This window comes from Phacochoerus africanus, chromosome 12 (genome assembly GCF_016906955.1).
Source record: "Phacochoerus africanus isolate WHEZ1 chromosome 12, ROS_Pafr_v1, whole genome shotgun sequence".
Lineage (NCBI taxonomy): Eukaryota > Metazoa > Chordata > Mammalia > Artiodactyla > Suidae > Phacochoerus > Phacochoerus africanus.
The window spans coordinates 31511700-31525968 of record NC_062555.1 but is presented as its reverse complement, the minus strand read 5'-3'; the positions used below and the strand labels follow the sequence as shown (position 1 = coordinate 31525968).

Here is a 14269-nt window from a genome sequence, read left to right as displayed (position 1 = left end):
AATCCTGCCTCTACACGTATGAATTCTGAATTCCTATGGGACGAATAAAGCACAATTATAAGGTTAGAGAATCATAGTATTTCAGAATTTGAAGGGTTCTTAGAAACTGTTTAGTGCAAATACAATATTTTACTGATTTTTTTTTTTTTTTCTTTGATGAGAGGTCCAACAGTGGCAGTCAGCTTGAATCCCTGTAGCCTCTTGAGCCTTCTCTCTTGTGCTTTTCCCTCAGTTCCTTTGGTTTCTGTTTTGTTTTGGAGGTTTGACTTTCTTCTTCTACTTTACTTTTCCAATGTGACACATCAGTCTAATTTTCCAAGGTAACTTGCCTGTGAAATTACCCTTGCTTTCACAGTTAAACAAAAAATTCAGATGGACCGAATGCACCTTTCCCTTTAAAAAATATTTGTTTAGGCTGGTAAAATTATCTGGACTCAAGAAATACAGTAAGACTCTTGAAAGTATCTACTCTGTCAAAGATTTGGCAACGGTATGATTTTTTAACTTTTTTTTTCTCTTTCTTTATGTTTTTTCTCAACCAGAAGTAACCTTCAGCCTTAATTTTCTAACCTCTCAGATCTCCAAACCTTTCTACCTCAACAGCATCTACCTCAGATGCCTCAGTCCTTCACAAAGCCTGCCTCAGTCCCTCCTCCCCAAGCTGGAAGAAAGCTGCCCTCCTTCTTACACTTTTAATGCCTCACCTGATAGTACTTTATGTGGCTTATTGTTCTAACATATGACTTCCAAAAATGTATCACAGTTATGGAACTATACATCTTTCTCTTCTTTTCTAGTCCTATCTCTGACTCACATTTGATAACTCTAGAGACCTAAAATAGTTATCGTGTGTATAACTGATGCTTTTTGAATAAATTTATGTTTTCACTTGTTGTCAAGTATGATGAACCCCATCACTGTGTTCTGAAAATTTTTAAGTGGTTTAAACTGGCTTTTGTATGAACAATTTTCATAGTCTCCCTGAAAAGTCTTTGGCAATGACTTGACATTTTTCAGAGCTACTACTGAATATATTTAATCAGCCCAGGGAAACAAGCCCTCCTTATCTGAATTAGAAGTATTTTCAGGTTTGCCTGGAAGTCATGGGCTTTGATAAATTTGCTCGGTCGACACTTTATCATCTACCGGCTGATCTTCCACTCCATGTGAACCCAATTCAAGTTCTACTTCCTCCATAAAGCCTCAGTCTTCAGAGATCACTCTATTCCAAGTTCCTTTCACACCCCATTCTCTATGGCAATCATCATTGTAGACACCATATTATTATTTGCTCTCTTCTCATGTATGTTACAAGCTGCTTAAGGATCCAGACCATAGCATACGCATCCATAAGTACCAGCACTCACCAACAAACAGCACAGAGTAGAAATTCAGAAAACATTTGTTTTGGGTAATTCAAGGAAGTACTGTAAGAGTTCCCGTCATGACTCGAGTAATGAACCCAACTAGTATCCATGAGGACGCAGGTTCAGTCCCTGGCTTTGCTCACTGGGTTAAGGATCCGGCATTGCCATGAGCTATGGTATAGATGGCAGATGTGGCTTGGATCCGGAGTTGCTATGGCCTTGGTGTAGGCTGGCAGCTGCAGTTCCAGTTCAACCCCTAGCATGGAAACTTCCATAGGACATGGGTAAGGCCCTAAAAGACCAAAAAAAAAAAAAAAAGAAGAAGAAGAAGAAGAAAAAGGAAAGTACTACATAAGGGAGATTCCCCATAACAATTTTCACAATGAGTAAAGGCTACCTAACTCTTAGCTCCACAAGTTAAAGGTGTTATAGCTCCATCTGTTAAAGATGGTATACTGGCAGATCGTGTAAAGATGTTAGTCATTTTATAGCAGCATAAATGCTGGTATTCTTCATCTTCACTCCTTATTTCTCAGCTATTGACCATAGTACTGGTATAGCAAACCCATTCATGAAGAGAGAACGTGGAGAATGGTGTCCGAAGGTATCCCTACCCGTGCAAGACTTTGTGTAGGTGGCAGTAACAAATCTGAACAGTCACTTTGGGGCATAATTTTCTGTCTTCCAAAGTTCTGTAAAGTACTTACTGCATTTCGGAGTGGCACAGTGGTTAACGAATCCGACTAGGAACCATGAGGTTGCGGGTTCGGTCCCTGCCCTTTCTCAGTGGATTAACGATCCGGCATTGCCCTGAGCTGTGGTGTAGGTTGCAGACGCGGCTCAGATCACGAGTTGCTGTGGCTCTAGCGTAGGCCAGTGGCTACAGCTCTAATTTGACCCCTAGCCTGGGAGCCTCCATATGCTGCTCGAGCAGCCCAAACAATAGCAAAAAAAAAAATACTCACTGCATTTCTTTTCCGTGGCACATGGGGCCTATCTCAGTTTGGTGCTAGCCAGCTTTTCTAATCTCATTCCAAGACGCTTATTCGGGATTCTTGACACTAACTGTGGGCCAGGCACTGTGCTAGACCCTAGGGATAGAAAGATGCAGGCTCGGAGTTTCCGTTGTGGCTCAGTGATAACAAGCCCAAGCAGTATCCATGAGGATGCCAGTTCAACCCCTGGCCCTGCTCAGTGGGTTAAGGATCCAGCATTGCCTTGAGCTGTGGTGTAGGTCTCAGATGTGGCTCAGATCTGGCCTTGCTGTGGCTGTGGTGTAGGCTGGCAGCTGCAGCTCCAATTTGACCCATAACTTGGGAACTTCCATATGCCATGAGTGCGGCCCTAAAAAGACAAAAAGAGAAGAGAAGAAACAAGACAAGAGAAGAGAAAAAAGATAAAGAAAGGAAAAGAAAAGAAAGATAAACAGGCTCTTGCAAGTCAGTCTGCAGTTTATGAATCAGTCTCCAAGTACTTTTTACCTTCCATGTCTTTGCTCTTTTGGTTCTTTTGTTTAAAATTCCATTTCACCTGTGTCTGCCTATTGAGCTCCTGCCCCCTGTATTATCAGTGGCAGTTCTCCCTAAGTCTTCTCCAAAGCAGTTTAAGTGTTTTCTTCAGATTCATCTTTACTTATTTGTGTGTGTGCATGTCCTCTGCTATAGCACTTATCTCATTGTAATATGTGGTTATGTATGTCTAGAGGATGCTTTCAGCTGCAAGGAATAGAATAACCATCTAAAAACGGCCTATGGAGTAGGCTCTTGAGCTAATTCACATGACAGCAGGTCTGGAGGGAGGTATCCCCAGGTTCTGTGCTGTAGCCCAATGACATTATAAGTATTAAGGCTCTCTCATTTTCTGCTCCACTTTTAGTAAGTTAACTTTTAGTCCCATGAGGCCTTTTGCCTCATGTTGCAGGACGACTGCTGCATCTCAAGAACTTGTTTCCTCATACAAATGTATCCAAAGACAGGAAGGAGTGCTTTTCTTCATATATCTGGCAGAACATAATTGGCTTGACTAATCTCAGATTATCCCCTAAAAACTGAGAGGGCAGTCCACTTTCCCTGAGCACATTTCTAAGAGAGTCTCAATTTTGTTCAGACAACAAAAAGGGAGGCAGTGGCACTGGTAGACAATCAACAGTGTCTGGCACTATATTTCTGGTTAGACTGTTAAACTCTTTTGCATTAAGAACTGAATCTTGGAGTTCCCGTGGTGGCGCAGTGGTTAACGAATCTGACTGGGAACCATGAGGTTACAGGTTCGATCCCTGCCCTTGCTCAGTAGGTTAACAATCCAGCGTTGCTGTGAGCTGTGGTGTAGATTGCAGACGCAGCTCGGATCCTGCGCTGCTGTGGCTCTGGCGTAGGCCAGCGGCTACAGCTCCTATTCGACCCCTAGCCTGGGAACCTCCATATGCCGCAGGAGTGGCCCAAGAAATGGCAAAAAGACACACACACAAAAAAACTGAATCTTCCTCTATCTTTTATTCCCAGGACCTAAAACAATGCCTACTACATAGATAATCAGTTAGAATTTACTGATTTTAATTCAGTTTCTTGTCAATATTAAAGAGATTCTGTACATGGAAATGCGAAGAATTCATCTAATTCATTAGTATAAACATGGATTCTTATGTGTAGATTGGCTTTTGAACTGTGATCCTTGGTCTAATACAGAAGTTGTGATATTTTTGCAAATTTCCTGCTGAGGCTAGAATCTCTTTTAACATAACCAGAGTCCACTCTCAACAGCATTTACAGCAGAATTGTTGGTAAGGTGATGTTTTATTAAAGGTGTCAGTCATTTTGTAGCCAAGTTACTATCAGAATTCAATTTCAGTTAATCCATAAACAATTTTTATGACTGTTTAGCGTTAACTGCTTAAAACTGGAATTAGAAAGCCACATTGGACTTTTATTCAGTATTTAAGGCATCCTGTTACTGTGGCCAGGTGAGAAAGAACTTTTCACTTTGTTCATAAAAATTATTTGGGCCACGAGTATTTACCACCACATACTTGTAGAAAAGAAAACTAGTTTTAGTTTCTCTTAAGAATATCCTTGATGAATCAGTAAAAATTACTAATTTTATTAAATCTCAACTCTTTGGCACTCATCTTCTTAATATTCTGTTTGCCGAAATAGGAAGTATATACAAGCACTTATTTAACCAAACTGCAAACTGAACTAACCACATTTTTTTTAATGGAACACAATTTGTACTTGAAAGAATGACTGACAAACTGTGGTTATTAAGACTTGTGTATTTGGTAGCTACTTTCTGTCACTTCAGGGAAAACAACAGACAGTACTGGTTGCCAGTGATAAAATTTCATTTGAAAAAGTGAAAATTAAAATAGTGAAAAACATATCTGCCACCATGACCACGAACCCTTCCCAATATTTAAAGATATTCTTGATGCAATAGGTGACGATAACAATGAATATGATTATCCAATGTTGCATAATTGAATGTGTCAACATTTTGAAGATCTGTATAACTGACTTAGTATTTTCCAAATGACCAGTTAATGATACTACAAAATCATACGTGGGAAAAAATTCAGCCAAAATACAAAATATATCAATGAATTTTAATTTTAACAATATAAGAAATTCACTGATTTGGTTCCTGATATTACATGAAACTAACCTTAATTGAATTTTAATAAAGTATCAGAAAAGAATAATTAGAATTCTAGGCCGAAAAGTTTCGGAATTGCCATCTTAGACCACATGAACAGAGTCGCCTGATCATTAAATTTAGTTCTAGTAGAATAGCCTTTCATTTGGCCTTTCTCTGTGTGAAAACTTAACTTCCTCTCCTACACAGATATGATTCAGGAAAGCATATCAGAATAGAAGAGAGTAAAAATGATGTGGTTATTGGAAATCCACTCTAACTTACTAAAAAGGTGAATCAGTCACAGATTTCAGTTCTTTCCCGTTAATAATCATCTGCATCAAACTTCACAACTAGTTGCAATGTCCCTGTGTCATTCGTGGCAGGGTGCTTGAAATGTTATTCCCTATATACTGGAGAGCCATCCATGGCCTTGTAACTGAATCAGCCTACACGGAAGCCTACACTGACTCCAGCTGGAGGCCTGGAGGAAGGAAGTGAGGGCTTAAGCTCCCCGTGGGAAGTGCCAGCCACTGGAAGGGCAGGCAGGGGTGGGTGCCTGCCAAGAAAGACTAATTAAAATGTTTCCATCAGCACCACCCTTCCGTGGTCTTTTCACTAACAGGTATTATTTAGTATAGGAACTGCAAGAGTCTTAGAGACATTTTTATGATAATATAAATAATACATATAAAAATTTAAAATTGAGTCAAGGCTTGATGTTCATTACTACTTATGGAGAGCCTAAAAGACTAGCAGAATTGTGAATTTTAAATATGGAAGAGGTTGATGGGAGTCCCACATCCAGATTCTTATCCCCTAGATCCTGACATACTAAATCCCTCATTATCCGAGGCTCAAAAGGTTTTTGTTGTTGTTGTTGTTTTAAGAAAAGAGCTTTCCCCAAATTTATACAATAAGTGACCAAGTAAGGCCTGGACCCCAGAGCCTGTGGCACTGAGTCTAGCTAGCGCTTTGACAGCTACCCCAAAAGGCCCCGGACCTTACTCTAGCCTTTGTCTGCGGCAAGTATTAAAGGGCATTTACTCCCTGACCACTGTCCCAGGAAGAATTGAGGGTATAGTGGCAAACACGCCCTGTTGCTGGTCTGCAGGCTTTATTAAAGGTAATTGCCGCCCTCTCACCTGGCCCTTTCCCACAGGTTGACTCCTGTGGCAGTGCTTTCATGTTCACAGATCCCAAGGAGACAGGGCTTTTATGTTTCTGTTTGTAGCGTGTGCCCCCACAGTATTCACCTGCACTCCCAAGGCCATCACTGTTCTTTTATCTAAAAGATGGGTTTCTTGGACAATGAGAAATGAACCATTGTACATAAAAGAGGAAGCTCAGAGCGACCAATATAAAATTGTCCTTCCATGGCTCATTGGGAAAGCAAAGTACTATCAAAAAAGAAATATAAATGTATAAAACTATTATATATGAATGATTATATATATATAACTGAACAGTTATATGTTGCATATACATATATAACATATACAGCTGTTACACAGAACAGTTATATATATGTGTGTGTGTGTGTATATATATATATAAAACTGAATTGTAGCTATTACTTCTTCCAGGAAGAAAACAGAACATAATTGCAAACTTCAATCTCTCTTCCCCACCAAAAAAAAAAAAAAAAGGTTTTGGATTTGAATCTAAGTGTTTGTTTTTTTCAGATCTGCATGACATTTTTAAACATACGTGGAAAATTATACTTCAGTATCTATTTGTGGTGGGTCCTCTAACCAGCTGGCTTTTCTCCAGAGGCTGAGTGGAGACAATTTGGGGATAGCTCAGAGTTGCCTTAGGTTTTTGTTGGGTATTGGAAACCTGCATTTACGGTAATATTTCCTATCTCTGGGCAGAAATCTTGAATGAGTACTTTGAGGATAGGGACCTTTTCACACTTGTGCAAAGATCCTTGAAAGTTTTTGTCCTTTTAGACTCTCAGATGCCATCTGAGTGAATTTATTTACATGTGCTGTGTTTTTCTAGTACTCCTGATTCCCTGCTTTGCAAAGACAAGCAAGTTTATGGCTTTTTATGTGTTTACAGAGTTTAGCCCTTACCCAAAGAGACATTTCTTTTTAAACTTTTGTTTGAACAGATGTATAAACAAAAGCATTGCTGCCTCTCAGACTTCACTATTTAAGGTTTAATGAAGAAAAAATGAAAGAGCGCTTGTAGTTTTTTTTTGGTTTTTGTTTGTTTGTTTGTTTGTTTGTTTTTGTCTTTATCAGGCCAGTGTAAGGGTCTTTGTCTACCCAGTGTGCCCACTTGTGGTGGTGACCATAAGCTCTGTGCTATTCTCAGGATCAAGGTAAACCAGAGAGCTTTCCTGTAATGGGCAGACAGATGCTCTGGTGATCCTAGAATCCATCGTTCCACTCAGGCTTCTTAGTGGGTCAGAACCATTGGGACTTTCCACTGCTTTTGAAAATATCCTCCTTTTTCCAGTTTTCTCAATGACTAGTCAAGGTAACCATCTGGTTATTGAAGAAACAGTGATTCAGGCAGTTGAATCTACACTGCTCCTTGTTGTAATGTATGCCCTGTAAGGTGTTTTCTAGAGAAACCAGCTCAGCAGACAAATCCATTCCAAAATTGCTTAGTAAAGATTACAGTAAATTCTGGTGGCCACCATGGACAGGCTACCCATCCTATCAGGTTATCCTTCTTCATTGTAGGCTGTCTCTCTCCAAGCTTCTTCTACTTACAGAGAATATGGATGAGCAGAGGAAAGAGAATCAGCATTACCTGCATCAGCTTGGGACATGTCTCCAATAATTATCCCCAAAGAGGTAGAGAAAGATGGCAGAGATTACAAAAGTGTTTCTCCTGCCAAAATGAGAACTAGAGGCTATTCGTGGTTGTTTTTGAAACTCAATCTCCCAGATTGTGATATTTCCTGCCCAATTTGTTACAGATGGTTGGGAATGGGAAACACTGATTCCTATCAACTTTTCTCATTTCCTTGCTATTCCTGCCGAGGTGCCCTCTATAATTCTTTAGTAATTTACCTTTAGTAATTTAGTAATTTAAATGTAGTAATTTATTTTTTACTTCAAAAATTATTCATAGAGGGTTTCTTTCCTTAAACATTCTCTGCATTATTCCAATAAAGTTTCCTAGTAAATAAAGATAAATTTCATATGTAGCAGAGTAAATGGAAAAATGCTAAGGAAATTATATGGCTGTGAGGTAGGGAGGGTATTATTCCCTTTTTCCTTTTCTCAGTACACTGACGTCAGAGATTGCTATCTGCAAAACTCTTTAAGAGTCAGTTTAATTTTTTTCTTATTCTTTCATATTGAATATGTATGTATACCTTATCTTACTTTTTCAGTTCTACCTTTCAAGAAATAACTATCAGTTCAATAATTATTTTATTTGTTCTGTTTGTTTGTTTTTCAGGGCCACAGCCTTGGTGTATGGACATTTCTAGGCTAGGCGTTGAATTGGAGCTACAGCTTCTGGCCTACGCCTCAGCCACAGCAACTCAGGATCCAAGCCACGTCTGTGATCTATACCACAACTCATGGCAACGTCAGATCCCTGACCCACTGAACAAGGCCAGGGCTCAAACCCAAATCCTCATGAATGCTATTCAGATTCATTTCTGCTGTGCCACAGTGAGAACTCCTCAATAATTATTTTAATTGGTTCATTTTAAAAATGCTATTTGGCTTAAATCTAATGCCTTGAAATACAGTATATTTTGGGTTCAAAAGAAAAAGAAAGTATTTATTAGCAGAGGTCATTTGAATGTCTCATACTATTGGTCTAAAGATAAACTTTCCTGCTAAAACTAATATAAACCTAGAACTTTACAGTAAGAAATAAGTTGTACAGACTATGTACAGTTGACTGGGTCTGGTGTAAATTCATTTTGGCTACTCTAAAAGAAGGAATTTTTCCCTGTAAAACTTCCCTCCTATTTATTATAATCCTAATGTATATCTTTCACAACTTAAAATTATAGCTTTTATTTTATAGTATTATATTTTATACATGTTTGAATAGTAATTTTTATGATGTATTTTCAAATATATTTTTCAGAGACATGAGAAAAGTGAATAATGATTTTACAGCTTTATAAAAATTAAGTCAAAGCCTATATTCATTGATATTTTGTGCAGCACAGAGAAATATAGCCTTGGTTTTATAATAACGTTAAGTAAAATATAATCTATAAAAATATTGAAACTCTATATTGTACACCTAAAAGCAATATAATATTGTAAATCAACTATACTTTGATTAAAATAAGAAGGATATTCATGAAGTCTTTGAGGTGAGCCATTTCCACATTAAACTTTTAATTGTGGATAGGAGAAGAGATTGTTTTGGCCAAAATATATTAAACAATTACTATTTATAGGAATAATATGTACTTGATGTTTTAGTTGAATTAAATAATTTTTAAATTCTGAATTTTATTTTTATTTTTACTTTTGTGAAGATAACATCTTTTAAAATTTCAATTATATAAATCAGATTAGGACTTAGATTTTAGCCACGGCCTACCTTTTACATTTTTAGACCTTTTTAACTCTAGACTGAAGGTGGAGGGTTTTTCCTTTTCAATTTTCAACTGACTGTTCTGTATAGTACATATATGTCCAAAGGAGGAAGACATATTACTACCCATAAATTCAGATTATTATTCCAATATTAATCCATTTGATTTTTAACTGTATGTTTACATTGCCTAAGAATGACTGCCATCTTTATACTTTGTTTTATTTTTAATAAAGATTCCATAAGTTGAATTTGATTTTTTCATAAAAATACCATAGTAGAAAAACCTAATATCCAATAAATTATGAAAATAATCATGAACATAGCAATTACTGAGTTATAAATTATACTCTAACAGTGTGAAGCTTTCTAAAATTCTTATTAGCAGACTATACAAATACTGTACAAAGTTCTTGTCTTCATGAGTCCTTCCTTATTATTATAACCATAAATCTTAAGATGAAGGAAATCATTAGAATTATGGAGTGTAGAGGTACTTCCTCATTGCAAATCTTGGATAATTTTGAAGAAACTTCTTCAGGAAAAAGTTAGGAACAATTAGGGGCTTTTGCAGACACTAGGCTTTCTGCTTTCTTTATGTTATGATCTCAAAATTTCCTATCAAATACAGACAGTGTTCCAGTTGTTGGCCATTCTGTTCTCCGGTGGAAAGAAGAGTGGATTTACTTTGCTTTCTTGAGCAAGCACTCTTACCCTCTACCATAATAAGGAGTGATAATATTATCTTTTAAATTCCTAATCCAGCTCATTTTACTGGGTTTTGCATAACTTGACCCTTCATTACTGTCTACTTCAATGTTGCCTTGGTGTCATATGACTCCCAGCTTTGTCATTAGTGGTCAATGAGTTTGAGTCCAATCTTACATAGTCTGGAATCTTTTCATCTTGGTTAAAGGCCTTGTACTTTGCTTTATAATAAATTATAACTCTCTCCAATTGCAACTGCACTATCACTATTTTCCTTATATCAGCTCTTATAAAGGATACTATTTTACTATAAAATAGTGAAACCAGCTTTTATAACAAGAGTATCAAAGTGTTTATTAAACTAATTAGTAAACAAAATTTTGTTTCACAGCCTTGTTTGAGTAGTGTTAAACTACCTACTAAAATGGAAATCCAAACCTAGACAGATTTAAAAAAAAAAAAAAAAAAGATGGGATATTGAGCCCATGTGAAAGAATTATATATTTTTTTATTGTCTAAAATATTCAGGTTTTAAAGTATAGAACATTTGGCATAAATTAAAGATCTCCATGTCTGATAGCTATGATTGGAAAAGTTGAATTTTCCTGAAGAATCTATAAAACTAAGTGATTTAAGAAAAAAATTATCTTTTCAAAATATGAGCTTTGTAATGCTGCCAGGGTCAGAAAGACCCAGCGTAATCATGTAAATAATTGAAAATTGCCATTGTCTGGCATGATTTCTCCATGACCTCAGAAATTGCAATATATGAAGAGGGAGTGTTCTTGGTTGGCCTGTTTCCTTCTCTTCAGTTTACTCCCTTTATCCTCTTGTAAACATTCCCATGACTCCTTATAATAATGGATAATTTTTTTTTCTTGGGAATCATCAAAGGTTTTTTATTAGGAACTTTTAACTTTCATCTTGTTTTCTTGTGATGTAAAATAAATGCATCAAACATCTTTCAAGATCAGCATTTTCCTCTCTTTATTAATAATTTTTCATATTTAAGAAATGATGTCTTTGAGGAAAATACTTTCAACTTGACTGACTGATACAAAGCCCTGGTTCAAACCAGCAACCTGGCATTTTGTGTTTGTCCATCTAAGCCACAGTAGATTTTGAAGAAGTCATTTTCTTTTCAGTAGAAATGACTTACTATTAAAGAACATATAATTATGTCTTATTCAGTTTATTTCAATAAAATAAACTTGAATAAAAATTAAAGAGAAATTACTTATTTTAAAAAGGAAAAAAACTAACTGTGCCATCCTTAAAAAGGGAAGAGGTTGGGCTTGGCATTTTTAAGCCCTTAAGGGTAGAGTCTCTTTGTATATGTAAATATTTTAGTTCTCAACTACTTAGCATTGTGGCAGGAACATAATAGGTACTTAGTAAATATTTATGGAATGAGAGCCGATCCCTACCCACATTCAGTGATATGTGCCACTTCAATCCCAGTGACCTCCTATAAAGAAAAAAAAAATACATTCTGTGCCTAGTAAATTTCTGTAGTATTTGTATGACTGAAAATTTCTTAAATGATAGTTTAACTGGGTGTAGAATTCTAGATTGATAGAATTCTAGATTGATGACAAGACTATTATCTTCAATCCTCTGGTGGTGGTGGTGGTGGTGGTGGTGGTGATGACAAGTCTGCCTTTAGTTTGATTATTATGTTTTGTGGGGTAGTTTATCCTTTTTTCTCTCGTAGTTTTTAAGATATTCTCTTTATCTGTGATATAAAAAGGCACAGATTTATTTTCATTTTTCCCACTCGAAGTTCTCTCTTTTTTAGTTTGAGGATTCATGCCTTCTTCACTTCTCTGCCATTATCTTGTCAGCATTATCTCTTCCATTTTCTTTGTTCTCTCCTTCTAGTATTTTAGAAATTTTGGTATGTCTTCTCTCTCTTATTTTTCTTTGTCTTTTTAAATTTTGTTTAATCTCTGAACTGCATTCTGAGTAACTTTATTGTACCAGTCTATAGCTATCATTGTAAGGCTATTTAGTCTGCTGCTTTAGTCTATATGTTGAGGCTATTACTATGTCTATTTTTTTAACCTATATTTCCTTTTTAGAGTTTATATTTGGTTCTTTCTCAGATCTGGTATTTCACAATACCTAGTTCTTTCTTTATCTTTCTGGACATGCTAATTACTTAAAGTCTCTTTCAGGTTGCTTTGTTATCTATAATTCCTCAGACATGGATTCTCACATTTGTTCTATCTGCCCACTTTCATGGTGGTGGGTTTTATAATTTTTACCTGAACTCCTCTTTTTTTTCCCCCACTAGAATTGCATGCATTCTCTGCATTTTAAAAGATGTTCTTTCATTTTATTTTTGTATTCATCTTTCATTGAGATCTGTGTTTCCACTGGTTCTGACCAGTTTTTGTTTGTTTGTTTTAATGTTGGTTTCTAGCTTAAATTTCTCCATACCATGCAAATGCTACAAAATCAGATTCTATAAATGGCACAGGTTGGGCTTTCTATGTTTTCACCAGTGAGTCTACCTAGAGCAAGAAGGTAGCCAGTTTCTATTTTATGTCCCCAGTCTGAGCTTTCCTAGTTTGAATATGCAAATTGATATCCTCTTAATTCCTGCTATATTTTTGGTTGATTGGTTTGCTTTTGAATTCAGAGAGTTAAATCATTTTCATCTTCCCTCTACACATGGAGTCCTGCAGACCCTAACTTAAGACCCTCTCCCTGGGGGCTGCAGACCTTCGGCCACCACTTACCGCTATGTTACTTCTTTGGTTTTGGCATCTAGAGATTTTCCTTTCTTACTTTTGAGGACAAATACATTTTTGTTGTTTTTGTCACATTACATACAGTATTTCTTTTTTTGGACTGAGATAGGGACTTTCCACATATTCATCATATCATTTTGTCAGGGAAATTGGAACCATATAGTTTAAAATTATTTTTTTCTTGATCCACTCTTTTAACAATTTATGTTAGCAAGAAACTCTTAGTCTGTAAAATAAATATGATTCTGTCTATAGTTTCAACCTATTAAGATAGTTAATATCTTAATCACTAAAACATTCTTGCAACCCAGTAGAGATTGAAGTAGGATTTATGAAAATAGTTGGTTTCAGTATCATATAAAGAAGATTATTTTTTAAGTTTGACTACTTCTTTAAAATTATATAACTGAAAGTCTGCTTAATAATATTGAAATTACTGAATTAAAAATGTTAAATATCCCACTCTATGCCATTATTTATATAATCATAAATTTTTATCCTTATTTAGGAGTGTGGATATGGATATCAGCATAAATATCAGTATACCCACAATCTTGATGAAACATCATTTGGCATTACTTTCATTATATCTTTAAGAAAGGTCACAGATGTGGCTCAGATCCCACGTTGCTGTGGCTCTGGCATAGGCAGGTGGCTACAGCTCCGATTGGAACCCTAGCCTGGGACCCTCCATATGCCACAGGTGCGGCCCTGTAAAAGGCAAACACACACACAAAAAAAAAAGTATAAAAAAGACATATCTTAGTATATATATTAAGCAATAGATATAATAGAAACATCATATTACTCCTAAAAGTAATATCTTTCCTTTTAAAGATCTAACAAGATCTGACAATGATACCAGTTGGAGAATATGATATACTAGATTGTAAAGAGCATTGGGAAAAAAGTAAGACAATCTCCTTATTTGACCAAAAAAATCACTACTTTTTCCAACTTAGATTTTGCCTTCATCTCTTTTTTCAGGCACGTAAGGTAAAAGTGAAGGGAGACACATTAACACAGACAAAGGAATGTCAACAACCAAATGAAGGAGCCATTTCCTTTCCCCTTTACATCTCACACCCCGTCAGCCAGAAGAAGAAGAAAGTCTACCGGACAGACCAGACTACCTTCATTATTGGAGAAACACCAAAAGGTATCCGAAGGTATGTCATTATAACAACACTGGAATTTATGAATAATTCTCGAAAGAAATATAACTTCCTAGGAGTTCCCGTTGTGGCGCAGCAGAAGCAAATACAACTACGAACCTCG

At 36.3% G+C, this 14269-nt stretch overlaps 1 protein-coding gene across 3 annotated transcripts in view; it reads left to right on the top strand.

Annotated features, from left to right (window-relative positions):
- Positions 1-14269, top strand: part of ERCC6L2 (ERCC excision repair 6 like 2) — a 150745-nt gene that overhangs the window by 127364 nt on the left and 9112 nt on the right. For all 3 annotated transcript variants that reach the window (XM_047754776.1, XM_047754775.1, XM_047754777.1), the window contains one exon: positions 13979-14160. In XM_047754776.1, coding sequence (XP_047610732.1) covers positions 13979-14160 — 182 coding nt within the window. The remainder of the gene's footprint in view (positions 1-13978; positions 14161-14269) is intronic.